The sequence below is a fragment of the Colletotrichum destructivum genome, chromosome 1 (assembly GCF_034447905.1).
Source record: "Colletotrichum destructivum chromosome 1, complete sequence".
Taxonomy (NCBI): Eukaryota; Fungi; Ascomycota; class Sordariomycetes; order Glomerellales; family Glomerellaceae; genus Colletotrichum; species Colletotrichum destructivum.
In genome coordinates, this window is record NC_085896.1 from 5,391,880 (window position 1) to 5,413,483 (window position 21,604).

Consider the following 21,604-nt stretch of genomic DNA (forward strand, 5'->3'; position numbering starts at 1 on the left):
CTGAACTACTAGCAGGACGGCAGAGTCGGACTAGGTTCCGAGTCATTTTCAGTGTATAACCACCCAATTCAGGTCTTCAGTTCAGTTTGAAAGCATTCAAAGGAAACGATAGTTTCCCAATGGATAACAGCTTGATTGAAGGACAATTGATTTCTTCCATGATTGAGGGAAATTTGGCCAACCTGGTCGTTACTGGCGGGTTGTGTGATGTAACAGAGAACCAAGCTATTTTTCTACTGGAAACGGTCAAGATAAAGCCAAAAGATTAGGCTGAGTGGTACATTTCATTGAAAGCAGCTTCTGATGAGAGGCAAATTTCGTTGCCCCATTAGGAGGTGTTTCGCCTTGATTAGTGGCTGCGGGATCTAGGTGACTTGCGAAGCATTATAAAATCGTATGTAAGAGCGACATTATGACAGGTTATTAGGGACTATCAAGTTTTCGGGGTTTGCAGTCAAACTCCGACTATATAGATCGACCTGAATGACTAGCTCCGACACTGGTAGGCACACTTGGTCACCCCTAGCTTGCACATCAATGTAGTTGGGCAAGATCTTCGGATCAGCTCAGGTGAAGAGACCCAACTGCGTGAAGCTAATACAAAAGGCAACTGAAGCAGCATGTAACTTTGTGTAGAATTCTTGTTTCTGCCTTACCAAGAAATCAATAGAGCGTAAATGTGGCAAAATGCCCAGCAGAGAGAAAGAGAGAGAAAGAGAGAGAAAGAGAGAGAAAGAGAGAGAGGCCCTGCGCAGACTCATGTGGCTAGTGCCAGCGTGAGGCGCCAACCAACGGCCTCAGTAAACGCCCTCAGCCAAATTTGCTACCTAGCCGGCTGTTGAAGCTACTTCTGCTATGATATGCAGCAAGTTCTACCCCTCCAAACGTAGTATTCTGCAGTGGTAGGCTAAGTGGATTAGCCTTTGTCAAAAACGTCGACTGGCTTGACTGAAGTCCAAGGATGTAAGTAACCAGATGTACAGTACTGCTACAGAGGCAAGCGTGGCTGCGCCTATGCTTTCTACCCAACAGGTGTAAAACTTTCGCCTGCAACTACACGATGTAATGTGGTTGCGAACAAACGTTACCTTTCCCTGCTAGGTAGACTGTAAAAGTGCACTCACACTTAGTTCAGCATCAGTACATCTGGCTACTCCCAGATGTACTTTGGTCGCTTTCCAGACGTGTCGCCAGTCTAATCTGACAAGGGCAGAGCTCGTCGGGCCACCCTTGTGCAGTGCCTCACTCGCATGCAAGACTCGCCTTATACCATGGTAGACTGATTTAAAGCACTTCTCGACATAAGGTCCCATCCCTACACTCTTGACCTACTAACAGTAAGAATGGTACACATCTAACTTCAAACTTAACATCCCTTATCAGAGGCTTGAGCTGTTTCATATGTGGTCCTCAGCCTATCACAGTACTGAGTTCGTTGGCTGCTCTACGCTGGGTACTCATGCTGCATCAACGAATTATTGTTTTCCGGTAACGGTGAATCCTGACGAACTTTACGACAACAAAGACTTCAGACGCTGAAGGAGTAAGGGTGTGAAAGCCCTCCAGCGAATCTCCCGGAGCGGAAGCGAAGCTGCCCCGCCCCCACACGGCAGTGAGTTGGCAAGCCCTTCGACAGGCTCTTTGGCTTTCTTGCTGGCTGGCTGGCTGGCTGCCCTTAAGCTGCTTTTTGTCTTCTAAGCTGCTTTCCTGCCCTACTGCAGACTGTCTTTCCCTGCTGCCTCTTGCTGTTGTCTCTTGCTGCTGTCTCTTGCTGCTGTCTTTTGCTACCCTGCTGCCCTTTTGCTGGCTGCTAAGCTATAAGGTGTCTTTAAGCATGACAGGCGTCAAGTGTACAGGGATTATAGACCAATTTATCAAGGATATTTATGCTACGATGTATGAGGGATCTGCAAAGGATGTTTAGACTTTAGGAGAATCCGAAAAAGCTTCTCTTCCGGAAAGCTTTTGTTGGATGCCCAGCCGGGTTCCAACTAGCAAAGTGAAGTCGACCAGTTGATGGACCAATCAGATGAAGCGGATTCACCCGTCGATCCAGCCACATCAAGGCCATCATCACCAGCTGTTGCGGCGGAGTCTTCCTTTCACGCATCACCAACCCAACACAAATAGAAGTACTCTTGCCTCTTCATATTCTCAATCGAGAGACCCTGTGAGACCATCAGTTTTAGCTGACTTGCTGTAATAACTCCAGAGCATCGCAAATTTCGTTCTTTCCAGGCGTTGCCTCAATTCCAGTTGCTTCCGCTCCAGATCAACACACAAAGCATGCTTTACGTAGAGGGAAATTTATTTTAGAACTTGTAAAGTAATTCTTTCGCTTTCGCAAGTCGCGCGGGTTGCGCGTGATGAAGGAGGCCAAGTCGGGTATAAGAACCAAGTAATGCGCCTTACGAGTTTCTGCAAACACAGGGTGTAGAATCCAACAAGCATTTGTGCCATCATCTTAGTATCACTATTACACAACTCCTCGTCTGATCAACCAAATCCATCTTTATCAAAATGTTGACATTCTGGCGCGCCATCATCTTCTTTCTTCTCGTAGGGACCGCCTTCGGCCTTCCACCCTTCTATGCACCCGTGCTGCGGATCATCCCGAGGAAGCAGAGGGGTCATCCAAACACCGCCGGCTCGCAAAACGAAAAGTTCCACAACTGCAATCTGTACAAGTACGAGGTCGCCCATGGGGCGAGTCCAGGTCGCGACAAAGGGCTGAAGGAGGACTGCTGCAAAGTAGCTGGTTTCAAGCCGCCTAAAGGCTCGAAGATCCGCTGCGTCTAGCAAGCTAGATCTATCTTGGACATGCATTACGACAGCAGAGTCAAAAATGAGGTCTTCTAAGTTGATTCTGAGTAGCATAAGGTGGATATTGGAAAATACGTAGGGTTAGTAAAGAGGTTGGACAGAAGGGTTTGGTTTATCACGTCCAGAATGGCAATGGTCTTACAAAGCTTTACACTCCTGCGTTTCTTGTTACTACAGAAACAATATTATTTTCCGTGGTAGACACAGCTGAGCTCGAAAATATGTGTCGTGGTGTGACTAGCATCAAGTCTGATCTTCGGACTTGATGATCACAAGATGCATATCTTACGCAGGTCTGAAGGTATTTAAAGGGCGCCCTGTGCACTTCTCGACTCTCCCAAGAGCTGACATGCTCTACCTCTCATGAGACATCTTCTCATTGATTCCTGTGAATCAAATTGAAGTTCCGAGTCTTCTGGCCCCCGCCCTTGTCATCAAACCTCTGTTGTTAGGTGGGAAGAGCAAGGCCGTTCGCGGGGCCCCGATCCGACTAGCAATCTCTTAGGCGTCATGTTTGCGGCAGACCTCCAAATCTTTAAAGGCTAAATCTCCAGACCCATCCGGAACCCTTCAGCAGCGCTTCAGAAGCCCTCTTGGGTATCCTCACCATCTGCGCCCCTTTTGAAGGTCAAGGGAGGTGATTGAGTCAGAGGCCGGATGCCTCGGAGTGAATGTCTCACAGGCGGCTGGCAAAGCTCGAAGTTACGCGTAAGTCTTTTTCTTCTTTAGGAAATCCATATCTGAGGACCAGACTTGGTGACGCTGACGCGTGTGCTCTTTTGTGTGAGAGAGAGGCTGAACCGAGGGTCCTTGAGGCTTCTCCGGATAACCCCAGGTGTTTCGCTCTTGGAGGCGGCCTCGTACTTATCGAAAGGGGTGGTTCGACAAGGCACGGAAAAGAGGTTCTGACAAGATTTAATGAATAGAACTCCCCTTTGATCACGGCGAAGCGCAAAAGTTACAAGTCCCTCGGAAAATAGACTTTTGGGACGTGTGTTCCAGCTCGCCCGCAACATGTAGTCGACGCCGGTCAACAAGAAAGGCCCCGGAGAGGTCAAGGACTAAAACTGAACTCCAAGATTTCCTTTCTATCCTAATCTCGAACCTTTCCGTCACCTCTGAACTGGCAGTGGCGCCTTTTGCATGTGGCTGTGAGTGAATGGTTGATAACGTTGATACTCTCTCTGAGAAATCACTTGCAAAATAGGGCATCGACTTCTATGACCAAAACAGCTGTCACAAGTGGACGACTAGCCTAAAAGTAAGACAATGTTTAAACACCAGCTGTTGGTTGCTTGTGAAGATGCCTCAATAAAAGTATGCCACAGGGACTGGTTCGCTCTTCATGCCGTCCACACCCGTTCGATAAATGGTGTTTGTGTGATTGAGTTATCATGTTATCAAGGTATGATTCACATAGATTTTGCAATCTCAAGGCATTGCTACTTCTTTGATTACTGTCGGCGCAGTATCACTTTTGTAAGAAGTCGATTCTGCTTGCCGCATTACCGTCCCATCAACCGCTTCTCGGCGTAACGCAGAGGCAGGTATAGAAGACCACTGAGGAAAAACGCGACTTCGAAGCCAATATCTCCCGTCGTGACTGCGATGGGCCCCGTAAACCACACTTGAGAGATGCACGGGACGACAAGAGCGAAGCTAAGCACGGCAGCCCCGATAGCTGCGGCGCCCAACGGCAGCTTTGACGGCTCTTCCCAGATCGCAGTCTCGTACCGGTTGTGGTTCCCGCGGCGGAAAACGAAGTGCTCGGCGACCACGATGCCGATGAACGACGCCGACCAGTAGCCGATGAGCGCGATGAAGTTCTCCAGGCTGAGGAAGAAGTCGTGGGCGGCCCGGATCGCGATGGGGATGATGATGGCGGTCACCACGACGGAGAAGACGTACCGCGGCAGCCGGAACGTGGGGATCAGGGTCTGGAAGTTGAGCGTGATGGCGTACATGGTGCCGGAGATGTTGGCCAGCAGGGTGAAGGCGAGCACGACGAGGATGAACTTGCCGAAGCCGCCGGCCGGGGCGAGCATGGCTCCGAGAACGCCGCCGACCAAGGTGCTGCTGAAGCCGTCCTGCCACTCGGGGATGTTGCCCATGGCGCCGCCAATGGCCGCGCCCAAGGTCATGAGCAGGATGGTCGGTACGACCAGTCCGAGATAGCTGTAAGCAAAGATACGGTGGCTAAAAGAGAGAGTAAGCGTGGGCACTGAATGGCGACGAGGGGGGGGAAGGGTGCTGGTTTTAGCAACTCACGATACGAGGCGCTTTGTGGGATCGAAGTAGGTTGTCAGATCGGACGCGATGCAAGCCCACGGGAGCATGTAGGACGCGATGACACCGCCGAAGCTGAGGACCCCGGATGCAGTTGCCGGCTCAGCCGCAGCTTGCTGCTTCAGCTGCTGGCCGCCGCAGCCCACGGCAATGATGATGGCGACCAGGGCCGGCATCCAGGCGTAGCCTTCATAGAAGTGCAGCACGTTGAAACCGCAAAAGGATATCAACAGCGCCGCGATGCCGATCAGGACAATACCGACGGCGGTGGAGAGGTCGCCCTCGGAGACTGCCGAGAGGCACTGTCCTCCAATCACGCAGATAATGACACAGAACCCAGTGAGGGTCGCCAAATTGAGGACGACGGGGATGTACACGAAGTAATAGCTGAGGATACGTACGACCCCGTCAGCGACCACTCAGCTAGGGACATCAGGTATCATCACGCCTGGGGGTGCGGTTTCGACTCACCCAAAACTGAAGCGGGCTTGGATCATCTGGCGCATGCCTGTCTTGGGGCCCCAAGTGGACAGAAACGCCGGGGCCAGAGTCGACAAGAGGTTGAAAAAGAGAATCACGAGCGCCGAGTCCCGCAGGCCGAGTCCGAACGAGACGGGACCCAACATGCCGAAGGTGATGCTGTCGGTAGAAGTCAGCAAAAAGACAAGAAGCAAACACGAAATCCCACGGGGCGATCGGAGACTCACGCCAGAATGTTGGTGTTGATCGAACACCAGATTGTAAAGGCGTTGAAGTACTTGGTGTTTGTCCGGGCCTCGAGCGGGATGGGCTCGATGCCGCCCTCCTCGACCCGGCCGGCCATCAGGACTCGCCGCACGAGGCTTTTGCCATGGCGGCCAGGTTGATGCTGTTGCACGTCGGGACTCTCCCTGGCCTGCTTGTCGTCATGATGCGATTGGTCGCGCTGGCTCTCGAGGTTGTCGGCCATCTCAAAATACAAACGTCCCGCAACGTGGTGGGAACGTGCACACGTCAATGTTGGAGTTGAAAGAGACGATGGAGACGATGACTCAATATCGTCAGTGGTAGTTTAGATATGAAAATTTGTAGTGGAGAGTCCGTGCACGGCATGTATATCATATCATAATTAACCAAATGCGACTTAGTCAACCTTTGACTAATGATGTCTCCATCAGTTCATTATTCCCGCCGGGTTTGGCGTTCCAAAGTGGGTGTCGTTCCATTAGCAATGATACCCGCCTAACTGCTTCATGACAGTCAGCTGTGTGCTGAGAGCCTGGGAGGGAGGTAATGTGTGCGCCAGGAATGTCGTTGGTGGGTGTACCACTAACAACATTGAAGTCCCGGGACGAGTTCGTCTCAGTGGTAAGTCCAAGACCTGTCTGTGTTGAGGTGTTGTAACTAGCTAACTAACTACCAACGTTTTCAGTCTGATTCCATTTAGACTCTCATTCTGCCACTGCCACACTCAGCCTAGAAGTACATGCATATGAGCAAGATATCCGACAAAAAAACGACCCCTTGCAAGCATTTGAGCGCGGTATGGAACGATTCTTGGCGTCAAGATAAACGGAAGCGCATTGCCCCAGAAGTTTGTCTCTTGTAGACAAACGGCAAGCCTTGTGATGCCGCCGCCCTTTTGAAAGACTACACACCGGTCTGTCCAAATTGGCCGTTATCTTTCCCAACTGTTGCATTGAAAATATCGATGGAGCACCGGGGCCAGTCGCGGTTTGGTCTCCTCACACTAACTTTTTTGAAAGCGCCGAAACTTGCCATTTTTCGCCTCTCCGATCGATTCCCGTAGACTCTTGGACTTTCCTTTCTTTTGGGCGGACCCGTGGGACGTTGTATCAAACTCACCTCCAAATCATTCCCAATCGTTTGACCTGTTTGATCAGTAGGCTATAGTCGTAATTGCTGTCCCATGGCCGTTGCGCTTCTGCGACCTCATGCCGCCCCGGGAAGTGTGTCGCCGGCTTTCGTCTTCTTTTCCCCGCCCTTCTTCTTCTTTTTGTTCTTCTTCTTCTTCTTCTTCTCAGGCTGATTCTGAGTATTGGAACCTGAGGATTGAGAGGTGATTTGACCTGCGTTCGGAGCGTTCAATGCCATGTCGCCAGAACACTGATGCAGCCGTCGCAAGGTCTGGCCAAGGGATTCTTGAACATTCCATCAGCGCTGACATCAGGGGGCTCCCCGTTTGAAAAGTTATTCATCATACCAATGCCGGGCCTAGGTCTCTTCACAGCCCTCCAGAAACGAGCTTTGGTGGCGGCTCCGAAACGTTCAATCCACGACCTGGTCTCATCATTCGGCCAAAGCTGGTGCGACGAACTCTTCGCCGTGATAGTTGCTGCTTCAGGATGGAACACGCCAATTCTCTGGACACACCCGCCCCTGAGAAGTCCTTTCACAATGGGAATCTCCAAGTCCTGCAGGCTGGTCGAGCCGGAGGGATGGAATTGCTGCGGAGGTAGTGGTAGTAGTATTCCCACCCAGTCGCCTTGAGATATAAACCACGAAAATATAGCCGATACGCCCTTCATGAACTTGCTTCTTTTTTTTCTTTTCTTTGAAGTTTCCAACGTTCTCAGAGATCCCATGGCCGTTGTCAGGGTCTGATAGTCATGTGCATTCGCCCATTTCTGTGCCGCTTGTCGCTCCATGCCGCTCCACAAAACCTGTCGATTGGGTCGAAACGAGCCTTTAAACTGATTACATATAAGCCGGGCCTCTTCCAAGGTGATGTAAACTGGACATATGACTTTCAGGAGATCCTGAAGGCCTGGCTGGTTTTGAGTGGAAGTAGACATCCTGGACTGGATAGCGGTATGGGGAACGATGAAGTGAGTTGCTTAGGTAGTCTGTATTTGTATGAGAGTGTCGAAATCCTGCGTCAAGAGCAAATCTGCAAATGCAACAACGGCCCTCCACCTTTTTTATAGTTATGACACTCATACATTGCTTGCCTGCCATAACGCGCCCGATGCACATGTCGGCCCGCCTCATTTTTGCAGGACCACGAGCAACCTGATGTGAACCCAATCGTAATTAATTAGGCTTCAGGATGAGCGGGGTGGTTGAACGACGATGCATACGAGAGCGAGTAGGCCTTTCAATCGACCTATAAGTTCAAGTCAAAAACTATGGTTTCTACCACAAACCTATTGTAGTTGGGCATCTTTCATGGCCAAGAAGTCGTCGTCAGCCGGCCCCGCGCCGACGTCCGTGATCGGCTCTGACTGCCGAGGCAGCATAGCATGTCATCGACGAAACAAACCCGGCCCGGAGCCCCCGCAACCTTCGTTGCCTTTTAGATACAGACAACCCCGCAGATTTGTCTGTTCTCGTAGGCCAAAAACCATGGATCGCTCAACCTTTAGCTCTACAGATATCGTCCAAGAGGTCTGGGCTCATCTCGGCCTGCCAAAACATGCCATTTCTGCACTCAAAATCGACACCACGGGTGGTCCGGTCTGCCCCTCCTCATTCAAGATCGGCCACCTTGCACAGAGTTCGATCGCTTTATCAGCCTTGACAGCTGCCCTCGTCCACTCTCTCCGCAACAGCAATCATGTACCACGGGTCTCCGTACCCCACCATCATGCCTTGGCTGAGTTCAAATCCGAAAGACTTTACGAGATCGAAGGCGAGCCCCCTCAGTCTACATGGGGCAACGTGGGAGGTCTTCACAAGACTCTCGACGGCCACGTCCGTATTCATGATTCCTTCCCGCACCATCGCCTCGGAACTTTACGACTGCTTCAACTACCTCTGGAGGCCAGCCGTGATGACGTTGCCTCCAAAACGAAACTTTGGCGCAGCATCGACTTGGAGACAACCGGCATCAAACGCGGCCTGGCAATTTACGCCCTCCGCACTTACGACGAGTGGGATGCCCACCCTCAGTCTGCCGCCATCGCAAACCAGCCCATCCTGCTCGGAAAGCTCGGAAACGGGCCCAAAGGCCTCCCTGACCATCTCTCCGGAGGTACGGATCGATGCCTCAGAGGCCTCCGAGTCGTCGAGTTGAGCCGCGTGATAGCCGCCCCCGTGGCGGGCAAGACCCTCGCGGCGCACGGAGCAGACGTTCTCTGGGTCACATCCCCCCATCTCCCGGGTCTGCCCCCGCTCGACCGAGAGTTCGGCCGCGGCAAACGCACGATCCAGCTCGACATCGGGGATCCTTCGGACAAGGCCAGACTTCTCGAGCTTCTCCGCACCGCAGACGTCTTCATACAAGGGTATCGGCCGGGCAGTCTCGCGGCCCACGGTCTGTCCCCGGCGGAGCTGGCTGCGGCCAATCCGGGACTCGTCGTGGCAAACCTATCGGCGTTTGGTCCCGACGGGCCTTGGTCCGACCGCCGGGGATTCGATTCCCTAGTCCAGACGTGTAGCGGCATGAACGTGTCGGAGGCGGAGCACTTTGGGGCCGGAGAGCCTGCAAGACCCATGCCTTGCCAAGCTCTGGACCACGGCGCTGGGTACTTCCTAGCTTCTGGAATATCTGCGGCGCTCTACAAGCGCGCAACAGAAGGTGGCTCTTGGGTTGTGGACGTTTCGCTGGGGGGTGTGATGAAATACCTGAGAAGTCTCGGCCAGTATGCAGGCAAGACAGGGTTTGAAGCTCCCGACATCACAAATGACCTACCGGAGAACCTTTTCGAAAGGAGGGAGACGGACTTTGGGCTGATGAAGTACCTCAAGCATTCTGCCACGGTCGAGGGTCATGAGCCTGGTTGGGATGTCATGCCAAAGATATTGGGAACGGACGAGCCTCGATGGCTCAGCTGAGTCCTGTACGTTATTGTGTAGAATATGACGCTGTACGTAAACCATGCCTCAGAGCACAGAAGCCACCTGGCTAGGTTCGCCAGTTGCCCCGAGGAACTTATCGACGGCCTTTTCTATCTCGTAATGGTACATCCAAGTACTCCTACTCTCGCCCGCCCTCCTTACACGCTCCTCAATCTCCTCCTCCACGGGGAGTTTCTCGGCCAGCAGCGCGGAGTTGAGGGCCGCAAAGTTGTCCAGAACCCCGTACAGGTCACGGTAATGCGGAGACCGAATCTGGTCGTACAGATCCAGCGCCGCAGGCAGGCCCTTTGCGTTCCGCTGAGCCCAGTCGATGCTCCGAGTCAGGGCATAGACGTCCTCCAGCGCAAACCCGGCGCCCGCGCCGAACGCGCCCGAGAGGGGGTGGGAAGCATCCCCGATCAGGGCCAGGGCGCCGTGGGAGATGACGCTCTCCAGCCGCGGCCCCGAGAAGAGGGCGAACTCCTGGGTCTCGCCCTGGGCGGCAAGCTGTATGACCTTTCGTACGGGTTCACAGAACTCGTCGTACTCCGACGCGATGGTCGAGAAGTCAAAGGGCCGGCCCCAGCTGACGTGCTGCTGGCCCTCGATTGGCCGGCGGATGCGCGCCGTCACCTCGAAGTCGTCGCCGCCCAGGGGGCACGTGAAGACGTACTTCCCGCCGGTGTTCTGCCAGAAGACGGGGGACTGCGGGATCCCGTCAATCTTTTCGGCCGTTGGCCTGTGGATGATGGTGCGGTAGGCCGACTGGCCGTTGTACTTGATTTTGTGCGAAGGGAAGGCAAACGACCTCACAAACTGTTGCCCGTCAGCTTCCTGGACCGTCCGGATCGGGCTGCTGGTGCTGTGGATTCTGCTTACCGATCGGATTCCGTCAGCACCCACCAGCAAGTCCACTTCGTCGGTGAAGCCATCTTCGAAACTGATCTCAACCTTGCCATTCGGCAGAACCAGAATGCTGGTCAGCTTTTTCGAAGTCTTGACACGCGACTGGTCGACATCTTTGAGCAGGGCGGCTTGCAGCTTCGCCCGCACCATGCGGCAGCTCAGCTGTTGGGGCGGCGTGTCTGCGGGGTGGCTGCTTTGCTCCAGAAGCTTGCCGGTTCTGCCGTTTCTGTGATGTAATTGTCAGCGTTCTGGACATAGGCCCGTCTCGTTTCGCTGAAGCTAGCTACCTTTGCTGTCCGCTCGTGCCGTCTGGTGACCTGAAGAAATCGTCTGGGTGGATGTTCTTGGCTGCCCCATTCAACTCCAGCAGCCTCCACGTGTGTCGTTGCAAACTGATGCCGCCTCCGGTCTCACTGATTTGGGGTTTCTTTTCGTAAAGTGTCCAGTCGACGTAGTCTAGCTTTCCAAATTCGATGGCGGCGCCTAGTCCACCGGGACCACCGCCGATGATGGCAACCTTAAGGGGCTTTGGGGTTGGGTGGCTCTTAATTGTCATTGTGGTAGTTAGTTGCCACTGCAAAATGAAAAGCTACAAACAGTTATGACGATGATCGGATTCGTTGAAAACAATAGCTTGGCTCTGGATTGGCATGATCAACTCAAACCACCCGCCACAGGCGTGGCCTGCGAGGCATTTTATGCTTTCGCAACAACGCAGATAATCCGCCCAATGATTACTGTGCATCGGGCCATCTTCCTGCATTGCGCCATCGACGGAGCGGATTGGCAATCCGGCCAACGCCGATAAAGGACTTCAACCCCACGTCAGTTTGGAATTGAGTCCATAATTGTGCCTAGTAGGAGTTTCTGGGGTACATGATTCCATATTTTTCTTGGATTTAGGTGTTGAAGTCCTGGGGGCTCTTCGGAGACCGAGATAAGCATATTGGCCAGAACGGTAAGTTGAGAATAGGGATCTGATGGTGTTGTGTCAGTTAACTCTGGAAAGTCGAAAACTAATTAGTAGCCATTACAGCCCAAACTTTCGATTTTGAAGACCCAGAATTTGATGACTGTGACTTTGCTTCTAGGCACAAGCAGCTTGCTGAAATAAACGGTGTCTTCTCTAGCTTCATTTGGCTGATGATCTGGATAGAAAAGGGCAAAGCAGGGTCCAGTTCAATCTCCAGCACGTCCTATCCCTTCGTCACAAGTGGTATTTCATTTTTGTATTTTAGGAGCGTTCAATCTGCTTATTAAGAACAGATTCAAACTTTCACCTGCAAGGACTGATTTCACAATGTGCAGGATTGAAAAAACAACAGACCAAAGCAAAGTTTGCGCAGCGACATGTAAGGAGTTTATGCTATTACTGGAGGGACAGATTTCATTCATTCTTACAAAGAGCTTTAGATCACCCATTACTCTAGCGGATTTCTTGATTTAACAATTTCCTGCCTCCATACAAGCAATAAATCTTCAAATTCAGCTGTTGAGGCGTTCAGAGCTTATTCACAGGGTTCATATATATTCTCTTTCTCGTTAGGATTGTTTCTGTCTATGAACGTCTTTTAATCTCTTTTTCAAATGCCTCGTGTGGGTGCTACAAATTGTGACGGAGATCGACCCTGCGCGGCTTCCATTTTGTTTTTCCAGGCTGCTAGGAATAGAACTGAAATGTAGTTGCCTAAGTGGCTAGAGGTATGACATCAAGACTTGAACCGTAAGAGTGCAAACCAACAGCGATGATTTCTGACTCTAGCCCACTGGACATTGACTTGTGCTCCAAGCAACATTCCCAATGGTCTCAATATATTGATATTGTCCTATCACAAAGTTCTGTTCAAAGGACGTAGAGTGGTTAACTCTAGTTGGGTGCTGTAGTAATTCAAGAAGAATCCATGTAGAACTGCGTTCCTACTTTCTCAACTTGTATCTCAAGTCAAACCGCATGAATTTCTCTCACTTTCTGTTGTTAGAAAAGCCGTACCGTAGTCCTGAATGATCCTCAACGCAGAACGATGCACTTCGTCTTAGATTATCACAGACTTTTCAGAGAACGTAACTCAGATTCAGGCATGCATAAGGTGGCTCAACATGGTATGGGTAATGTCAGTCGACATCAACTCGACAGTAATCTGTCACTGATGTAAGACGCAGATATAAACATGCTGATTGTAGTACCAGAGATGTGAAGATAAGAGTGGCATACTATCAACACCTTTCGGTGCATGAGATGCTTCATAGCATTAAGGTTTTTAGAGCGGCAAGACCGTAGAGCCCCGTACCTCAATACTCACACAGCTGACCACCTGGCCTGATTGATGGGCTTACAGGGGTGCCCTTTTCCGCCAAATCATACTTATCATATTTGGAGAGACAAAAGGAAAGTAGTTGTTTAATAACCTTGCCAAAACCTTGAATTCGATAGAGAGAGGTTGTTGAGTACATGCACCAAAGCCAGCGAAACGACATGGAGATAGTAGACCAAGTTGCCTTTGAAAAATGGGGAACACCCTGGATTGGCGATACCAAAGAAATATAAAGTCAAGAACACTGTTGTTTGGAGTTCTGGAACAAAACGGAAGACTTGCGTTTTCTTGAAGCAGGAAACTGGCAAGGCGTCAATTCGGGTGTAGACGCCCTCCCCTTTATCACATCAAATGACGCCAATCTTTAGTTGACCAACATCCACAGCTTTCATATATACTAACGAAAGACACAAACATACCTGACATCCCAGCAACACTTTGCAGAACCGCTTTGTCTCTTATATTTGGTCTCTGAGAATTGTTAATGGCACAAATCCTACACAATGCTGCTTTAAGGACTTAAGACTGTGTCTGCTGCTGGAAAAGCGTACCCAGCCTTTTCAAGCCATGTTGACAGCAGAGGTGACAAATGTACGAGCACTGAAAATTCTTTTGACTCAATGGTATATTACGCGATATTATTGTAGCTAGCAGTATATCACTGAAGCTCCAAAAGGCTGAAATACTTTTATCGACCTTATGAGGTCTATGTAGCTAGGTTTGAGGGATATCCCATCTAATAGTTGCTATAATCGCTATTGACCTCTTTACTCGTCCGTAAACTTCCATAACACTGTTTTGAATCTCTTTTCGAGCCCAAGGGAGTCCGTTTTCAACAGAAACCGAGCAGTTTTACGCTGCTCCGCATTATATCGTCAACTGTTTGGGCTTGGTGGGTTGGGGCCTTCTGCCTGACCCTGTGGCCGTGGCACTGGAGGGCTCGTCGACCGGAACTCGAATCGAACGGGTGTCATGGCCCAAAACACCATGGGAACCATCGGTACATGTGTCGTGCTGGGTTGCTTCTGCTGCAAAGAACCAAAGCTCTGTCCTCCCAAGCTAAGTTCCGAGGGCTTGGGAAGATAAGGGTACCGGACAGGGCTGGTGCTCCTGCGGAAGCCCTCGGCGAATTGACAATCCTTGTTCCCGTCATTGCTTGTATAAGGATAGTCGTCCGACAACTGTATCATGGGAGAAACAGGAACAGCTACCCCATTTGAAGGGAACATTTTCTTTGACTTCCCAGGCCGTTGCTGAACCTGAGCTTGACGTAGATCGTCTGCCAAGGCTGTCTTCAGATCGATTTGGTGACTATGAGGCAGTATGGGAAGTATGCCTTGATGGTTCGGCAACGAAAACAGGTTTTGTTGTTCGATCTCTTCTTTCGGCCCGTTCGAGATTGTAGGCCCTTCGTGTCCGAACTGTGGCATTGTGGGCCAGTCAATGTTGCCCCTGTCATCGCCGCCAGAGTCATCTGGGAATACCGGTTTTTTAGTCCAGTCATTTGCTATGTTGTGTCGGCATTCTTCTTTTGCACTCTGACCCTTTTCAGCGTTGTTCCATCTTTCCTCGGCCGTGTCGTCTGGCTGTATTGGGCTGGCTCTGGCACTCGTATAGAAATCCGAGTCTTCATCCCCCTCCGAATCTTCTTTGAGATTCTGCTGGTCTTCTAAAGTGTCAGTGCCTTTGCGTGTGGTGCCGTTCAAATGGAGACCGTCGGTCTCTATTTGATCTAAGAGTATGGTAGCCGGACGTTCCTGTTCATTCGAACGGCCGCGGCTTCTAATAAAGCTCCGTTCCGCAGACGTACGGCCAGGGGGAGATGCTTGCCATGAATGTGAGTAGCCCCCCGAGCTCAAGGGAACAGACGGCGCATATGGTGGTACGTCTCTCTGCCAGGCCTCATGAGGATCGGGGACCAAGGAGGCTGGTTCTGATTCGTCTTCCGAACTCTCCAAGGTCAGCGCGTGGCTGCGATGCTTCCGATGTTGGCGAGACGTTGATGGTCTGGGTCGAGATTCCCCCAGCGCTGGGTCCACAACCAAATAGTCCATAACTGAAATTGGTGCTCCGTGTTGGGAATAAGGTCTCACATGAGGTGTATGGTATTCCCAAGGTGGTTGGGGAGAAGCTCTTGCTTCGAAGCCGTAAAGGCTCCTTAGTCTGATGGCCTCCTGCTGCATCATTTCCCGCACCTTCGCCTTTCTCTCCGTTTCCTCTACGGCTTTACGTTCCTGTTCCTGACGAAGCTCTTCTCGGATCTTCTGCATCATGTTTTCGTGCATGGCAGCTTTCAGAGCGAACTCGGTCTCAACCTCTTGTCTCGCCTGGTCATGAATCTCCTTCCGTTTTCTCTCTTCTCTCTCCGCCGTGTCCCTTGCAAACATTGTAGCCTTTACTTTCTCTCGTTCGATGTCTAGGTTCGTTTTGTCTTGCATATCTCGTACTGCAGCGGTCACCCCTCTCAGAGCTGCGTCCAGAACAGTTTTCTGGATAGTCTCTTGGTCACTTTGTCTTGCCTTTAGTACGTCGCGGATAATCTTTTCCATTTCTTCATTGTTGCTTGTGTCCTTTGTAACAGGGGCAGGTACTGGAGATGGCATACCACCAGGATGAGGCCCAGTATAGTATCGTGGCATGTCGGCGCCGGCGTAGTATGAAGGATAGTGGTACATGGGAGGTTGATGTACCAGGGTGCCAAAGGCTGGCGTTGCGAAGTTACTTTCGGGAGGCTCTACTGTGCCTCGCATGTAACGATCCACGGGTCTCTGAGTTCGGGATTGTTTGTCTGGCGAATGTACGGATATTGGGATGCGGCTCTTGCGAGATGGAGGCAAAACTTCAGGCTTCTTGCCACTTGCAATTCGTATTATCGTGGGTGGATCATCACGCCGTGATGTTTCGCGAGGGAGATCGTAGGATTCAGACTCATTCAGTTGTCCCGGATTCGGTCTTAACCCACGGGGTTTTGACATGTTGCCGAGTACTGTGTCGTGTGCTCACTGGACCGTTGCCCCAGTAGTCTTCTGTCTTCGAGGATTGATGCCACTCGAAAATCCAAGCGGAGGAACAGCCTAACGATCCTACAGTTCGGTTACTATTGGTGATAGCGCTGTGCGTTGCGTTGCTTTCAAACAGGTGGAAGCAACCAGTTTAGAATATTCAGGAAAATGGCACCATGAGGTAATTACAGATGAGGAATAGAGGGGAGCTGCTAGATGCTGGTATGACACGTACTCACAGTCGCGGATATTCTGGCATGCAAAATGAATGACTGCAGTGTGATGGGGGGAAAAACAAGCTGCATATACCTGTATTATTGATACGTTATTTCTCGAGTCCTGCAGTATGGTCCCATGCAGACGTTTGGGTGGCCTACCCGAAGGACATACCGACACCGCTAATGCAACTTGAGGCGGCTGTGCCCTGCCACCTGAGTAGGGATCGCTTGTGTACGAGTTGGTGAGCTGGGAGGCTATGTGACTTTACAGCGACGGAGAGGGCCAAGATTTGTTTGATGTTGGTACATGTCTAGTAGACTGCATGATTGAACTACCAAAACCTGCCTTGTTTCCATCCATTCGACAGCATGAGAGTCAGCATGTCAGTAGAGACTGGTTTAAAACCGTTCAATGAAATTGTTATTGTTTCTGGCTGCCTCTCGATTAGAGGATAGCCTGCAGGAAGCCGGGCTTTTGGTGGAGGTGGATGGGCGGTAAGGGTAGGCGATGGCAGAAGTCCTGTGCATGTATCTTGTGAGACATATCTCGTTGTCGTTTTGTATCTTTTTGACCGACTCCTACCCTCCGTAATGCAGGTAAGCAGGCTAGACTTAAAATGTCGTTGCGGATCCGGAGCCTGCTTCCAACATCTGCAGGTTTTGTCCTCGTCGTCATTCATGACTGCCAATGTATGCATTAAATCCACCAATTGAACGGGATAAGGCCTCACTGAAATTGTTTCTAATTTTGTGCCGTCTCCTGCCGTTCTTTCCTCCAACTATTGTTTCGTCAGATGCATGTGAGTTGCATACCGCCAGCGTGATGATGGTGTGTGAAGCTCCAAGTGTATCAACCCGCGCAGCAGTCTTTCCTGGCAAGCCTGGTTTGAACTCAAGCCTCCCAGACGACCACAAATTGATATATGTGGCCTGGACATCCGGCCTAAGGAGAGTCGGATTGGCATTAAATCTCGCCCTGCCCATGCTCCAAGGGTCTTTCTTTCCTGCCTGCCGACACGCTGCCCACAATCTTGCCTCATTATTTTGGCATTTGGCAACGTTTAGCTCCTTCGCTAGATTGAATATAACCAACTGCTTTACGGTATGTAAAATTTTCTAGTTTATCCAGCGGTCCCCGGGGTGTCTCTGTCAGCAATTGACTAGTGCATCAGCCTGCGTCCCGGCATGGTGTCGGGAATCGAGATCGCCGGCCTTATCAGTGCCATCATAACTATTGTCGACACGGCGATTGATTTTTACGACGCAATCAAGGACCTCAATGGCTTGCCAGAAGCTTTCAAGCAGGTTCACGCTCGACTACCCCTGGTCAGAGAGATCTTGCTAGACGCAAAAGGTCTTGCGAAGAATGCCGACGAGAACGAGGCCAGTGCGTTGAAATCAGTTTTGGAAAACTGCCAAGAGAAAGCTGAAGAGCTCAAAAAGATATTCTTGCATGTATTGCAAGACAAGTCGGAAGATGGAGCGTTTGTGGTCTCTGTCTACAGGGCGTTCGTCATGCGCAACAAAAGGTCTCGGGTCGAGACTCTGATGCAGAGTATACTGGAAGACTTCCAGATTCTCTCCACATACGCAGTCTTTGAGGCTGCAAAGAAGAAAGAGGATGACATTGAGAAAGCCCGACAGGAGATGACAAAAGTACCACCGTCAATTGATGATTCCGATCTTGAAGACAAGTCTGGATCAACGTGGAACCAGAACGCTGGCAGAGATATGTATGTCCTTTCAGGATCAGGCAGACTGTATCATGGGGGCTCAAGCTCTTATGAGGGACAGCATATGTATTTCGGTACTGCGACCCCCCAGGGAACCCATCCGTCACCGAATTCTTTTGGTGGTCATGGCGGATAACTTTCAGCATGGTCACTGACATTTCAAACTTTCAGCCCAGGCTTTCAATTCTTTCTGTACACATGGGTCTGCCTTGGGTTTGTTCCATTCTCCAAAATCTCTCAAGTTGAACACAAAATCCCTTCCCTATATAAATGTGGCGTCAATGTACTCTGTTTGCAATACAGCATTCTTTACACATAGAAGAAGTGAGATTAAACTAACATGAGCACATTTTGCTAGGAGAAAACAAACCAAATAGCAGTGGGATATCTCAAAAGTTGACTCGTATGTAGCTCTTGTGACCTACAAATGTTTGAGACGTGCTAAACCCTAAAAGGGTCTTGTGTCATAAAATTGCTTGAGCCTGTTTGCACCAGCTACGTTGCGAAGCACAACAGCTTGGTAAGCCAAAGAACAGATGGCACTGGTGACTGGCTGCTGCAACAAAAATCATTCAAAAAGTGGATTGATGGAAGTTGCAAACTGCTTTGGTGTCATGGGCATTGTAGGTCATATGAAACCTCTATCAGGCTCTTGGAGTAAAAGCTGACAGCATGTAACAGTGGGCACAGGGAAGAGTATTCTAGTGTAAGTCACTTCTATAAGTGAACGCGATGGCAGACCCCTATCAAAGCTTAATATTGACACTTGAAGCTCCAAGATCAAGAGTTGTCGACCACATTGTGGCCGAACTGGAGCCTAGGATTGATACTCCTACGGCTTGCATCTACGTCTATTTCGACTACGAGGCTGCGTCGCAGCCTACAGTTGCTGACCTGCTTGCCAGTCTCCTGTTTCAACTTTTAAAGAAGCAAAAAAGTGAGCACATCGCCAATCAGATCGAAAATGAGTTCAGCGATTGGAAAACAAATGGCGTCCCTCGAAACTCCGATAGATTTCTTACGATGATCAAAGCCATGGCTGAAAAATACTCCAAAGTGTACCTTGTTGTCGATGCACTGGACGAATGCCACGAACATCCTTCGAATACTAGACAAGACTTCCTGCAAGCAATTGTACAACTTCGCAGTGTTAATTTGCTGGTAACGTCCCGAACCCATATGGGCTTGAAGCAACTGCTCAAGAACCCAACGGAAATCAGCATCCAAGCCCAAGAAGCAGACCTGAGAATGTTTGTTGTCAGTCGTTTCAGAGGCGGTGAAAAAATCAACAGATTCATGATAGAGGCTGAGAAAACGAGCCCAGGATTTCAAAGTCTCGCTGTGGAGACGATAATCAAAAGAGCTCAGAAAATGTACGTCAGTTGTTATTCCCCCGTGGTATTTCTTTCTTCTTAACAGTGGCCAACAGATTTCTACTTGCGAAATCAGATATGGACTGTCTTGCAGCATGTCCAACTGCAGGGCTTCTCCGCGAGGCACTGGCGAAGCTCCCGGATATCACCACAACCTACGACAAGGCCCTGCAAAGAATCCAGAGGCAAAGTCCTTCCCAACAACAATTGGCAAAACACGGTCTTTCCTGCTTGCTGTTTTCAGTCAGTCCCTTGACCGTACAAGCGGTTTGTCATGCTTTCGCCGCGAGGGATCGCAGAACATACCTAGACAACGACTACATTCCGGAAGAAGATGAATTGATCTCAGCATGCGCTGGAATCGCTGTCGTCGAACAAACCAGCAAGCTTCTTCGGCCGATGCATGAGACCGTCAAGAGCTACCTCATGAAAAGCCCAGAGGAAATTCCAGGCGAGAATTACATTGCTACTGTTTGCCTCAACTATCTCTCGTACGACGCATTCCCTGAGACTGTAAAGTCTAAATCAGAACTGGAGCAGCGAATCAACTACTATGCCTTTATGAAATACGCATCAAACCATTGGGTTCATCATTTCCGACACACAGGCGAGAATGAACGACTCAAAAGCCTGGCAATGAACTTTCTTCGCAACTCCGCCAAAGTAACCAGCTCGTTTCAAGTCACAACTGGATTTTCGAATATCCCGCACACCGTGAAGGGAGTCACAGGTCTACATGCCGCCGTGTATTATGATCTCCGAGACATAGCTAAAAGTCTTCTCCTGGACTGGCCCGATATCAACGCAGCCTGCAGCGAAGGGCAAACAGCTCTCCACTGGTCTGCCAAGTACGGACGTGACTATCTGGTGGACATGTTGCTTGAGGCAGGAGCAGATCCCGAATGCAAAGACTTGGAGGAGAATACACCGCTACACCTTGCAGTGATGAGCGAGCATATTTGTGCGACAGAATTCCTAGTCAAGAAAGGTGCAAGGCTTGACGTCTGGAACAAGAGATGGACTCCCTTTCGATGGGCCTTGAAAAACGGTCTCCGGAAAGAAGCCCTTCTTCTCGCAAGGAATGGAGCAGATGTGAACGTTTTGGGTGATGACGGATGGTCAACTCTGCGGTTCGCAATTAGCTATGCCGACTTGGACGTCGTGGAATTGCTCATTCAGCACGGTGAAAACATCAACAGAGAATGCAAGAGTGGTTGGACTCCTGTGGGAGAAGCAGCAATGTACGGCAAGGTCGATTTGCTTCGTTTTTTGCTCAAGAGAAGAGCCCAGGCTGATACCCCAGACCGCTATGGGTGTACTCCGCTCAGACATGCAGTCAGGTACAACCATACGGCTGCTGTGGGATTGCTTATCGAGCACGGTGCCGACAAAGATGTCCCCTGCGAGGACGGATTGACGCCCCTAATGCAAGCTGTCCTAAGTGGTTTCGAGCGACTAGTATGGCTTCTTTTGGAGTATGGTGCTAGGACTGACATTGTGGACAAGAAAGGATGGACAGCTCTACATCACGCCTTGAGCAAACGTGCTTCTTCGTCTGGATGGCTCTTGCTGGAAGCGATGAAAAACCCTGACGTGGTAGACCGTGATGGAATGACACCACTACATGTGGCGGCAGGACATTGCGACGCGCCCACGGTATGGCTGCTGCTTGAAAAGGGGTTGCAAATGGACAAGCGAGACAACGAAGGATGTACTCCGCTTCACATTGCAGTATGCCGGGACGACAGCACCATTTTCGAGCTACTCATGGAGCGGGGAGCAAATGCCAACATACAGGATAACAACGGTTTGACAGCTTTGCACCACGCCGCCAAGCAAGGGAAAACCGCCGTCATCGCCCATGTCGTCAAAACCATCCGGGCTTATGGGCTGGATCGTCAGCAGCGCTTGTCGAACACTCTTGACGTGAATCGACCAGATTTTCAGGGTCTCACCGTTTTACACCATGCGGTTCGGAAAAATCAACTTAACGTACTGCTTGAATTAGTCAAAATCGGCCCGTCTCTTCAACTCAACACGTACGATGATAAGGGAGTGTCACCTCTGTCCCATGCAATTCTCCATAATTATCTTGAAGTGGTAAGCATCTTGATAAGGGCAGGGGCGTAGTATCATATTTGAGTCAACGACGAGGTGCCATAGCAACGGAGG

At 50.5% G+C, this 21,604-nt stretch overlaps 7 protein-coding genes across 7 annotated transcripts; 3 read left to right on the top strand and 4 right to left on the bottom strand.

Annotated features, from left to right (window-relative positions):
• Positions 1–2,520: 2,520 nt before the first annotated feature.
• Positions 2,521–2,799, top strand: CDEST_01634 (uncharacterized protein; the record flags this gene model as incomplete). The annotated part of the gene is made up of 1 exon (XM_062917793.1): positions 2,521–2,799. One exon carries the CDS (start codon positions 2,521–2,523, stop codon positions 2,797–2,799), a length of 279 nt encoding a protein of 92 aa, XP_062773844.1.
• Positions 2,800–2,933: 134 nt separating this feature from the next.
• CDEST_01635 (Putative purine-cytosine permease) lies at positions 2,934–6,145 on the bottom strand. The gene is made up of 4 exons (XM_062917794.1): positions 5,817–6,145; positions 5,581–5,748; positions 5,092–5,496; positions 2,934–5,019 (listed from the first exon to the last, which is right to left on the bottom strand). The coding sequence occupies exons 1-4, from the start codon at positions 6,056–6,058 to the stop codon at positions 4,329–4,331; spliced, it is 1,506 nt and encodes a 501-aa protein (XP_062773845.1). The 5' UTR covers positions 6,059–6,145; the 3' UTR covers positions 2,934–4,328.
• Positions 6,146–7,193: 1,048 nt separating this feature from the next.
• CDEST_01636 (uncharacterized protein) lies at positions 7,194–7,904 on the bottom strand (the record flags this gene model as incomplete). The annotated part of the gene is made up of 1 exon (XM_062917795.1): positions 7,194–7,904. The coding sequence occupies one exon, from the start codon at positions 7,902–7,904 to the stop codon at positions 7,194–7,196; it is 711 nt and encodes a 236-aa protein (XP_062773846.1).
• A 550-nt stretch (positions 7,905–8,454) lies between these two features.
• CDEST_01637 (Putative CoA-transferase family III) lies at positions 8,455–9,885 on the top strand (the record flags this gene model as incomplete). Its single annotated transcript, XM_062917796.1, has 1 exon — positions 8,455–9,885. The coding sequence occupies one exon, from the start codon at positions 8,455–8,457 to the stop codon at positions 9,883–9,885; it is 1,431 nt and encodes a 476-aa protein (XP_062773847.1).
• A 45-nt stretch (positions 9,886–9,930) lies between these two features.
• On the bottom strand, positions 9,931–11,350 carry CDEST_01638 (Putative FAD-binding domain, FAD/NAD(P)-binding domain superfamily; the record flags this gene model as incomplete). Its single annotated transcript, XM_062917797.1, has 2 exons — positions 9,931–11,020; positions 11,082–11,350. The coding sequence occupies 2 exons, from the start codon at positions 11,348–11,350 to the stop codon at positions 9,934–9,936; spliced, it is 1,356 nt and encodes a 451-aa protein (XP_062773848.1). The 3' UTR covers positions 9,931–9,933.
• Positions 11,351–13,981: 2,631 nt separating this feature from the next.
• CDEST_01639 (uncharacterized protein) lies at positions 13,982–16,081 on the bottom strand (the record flags this gene model as incomplete). Its single annotated transcript, XM_062917798.1, has 1 exon — positions 13,982–16,081. The coding sequence occupies one exon, from the start codon at positions 16,079–16,081 to the stop codon at positions 13,982–13,984; it is 2,100 nt and encodes a 699-aa protein (XP_062773849.1).
• Positions 16,082–17,284: 1,203 nt separating this feature from the next.
• On the top strand, positions 17,285–21,562 carry CDEST_01640 (Putative P-loop containing nucleoside triphosphate hydrolase, NACHT-NTPase and P-loop NTPase; the record flags this gene model as incomplete). Its single annotated transcript, XM_062917799.1, has 6 exons — positions 17,285–17,428; positions 17,499–18,178; positions 18,515–18,682; positions 18,741–18,765; positions 18,881–19,432; positions 19,489–21,562. Exons 2-6 carry the CDS (start codon positions 17,512–17,514, stop codon positions 21,560–21,562), a joined length of 3,486 nt encoding a protein of 1,161 aa, XP_062773850.1. The 5' UTR covers positions 17,285–17,428; positions 17,499–17,511.
• Positions 21,563–21,604: the final 42 nt, after the last annotated feature.

Coding starts and splice junctions, on each gene's coding strand:
- CDEST_01635 (XM_062917794.1), bottom strand. CDS start 6,058: ATGGCCGACAACCTCGAGAGCCAGCGCGACCAATCGCATCATGACGAC. Junction 5,749..5,816: donor ATCAACACCAACATTCTGGC/GTGAGTCTCCGA, acceptor TTCTACCGACAG/CATCACCTTCGGCATGTTGG. Junction 5,497..5,580: donor CAAGCCCGCTTCAGTTTTGG/GTGAGTCGAAAC, acceptor ACGTATCCTCAG/CTATTACTTCGTGTACATCC.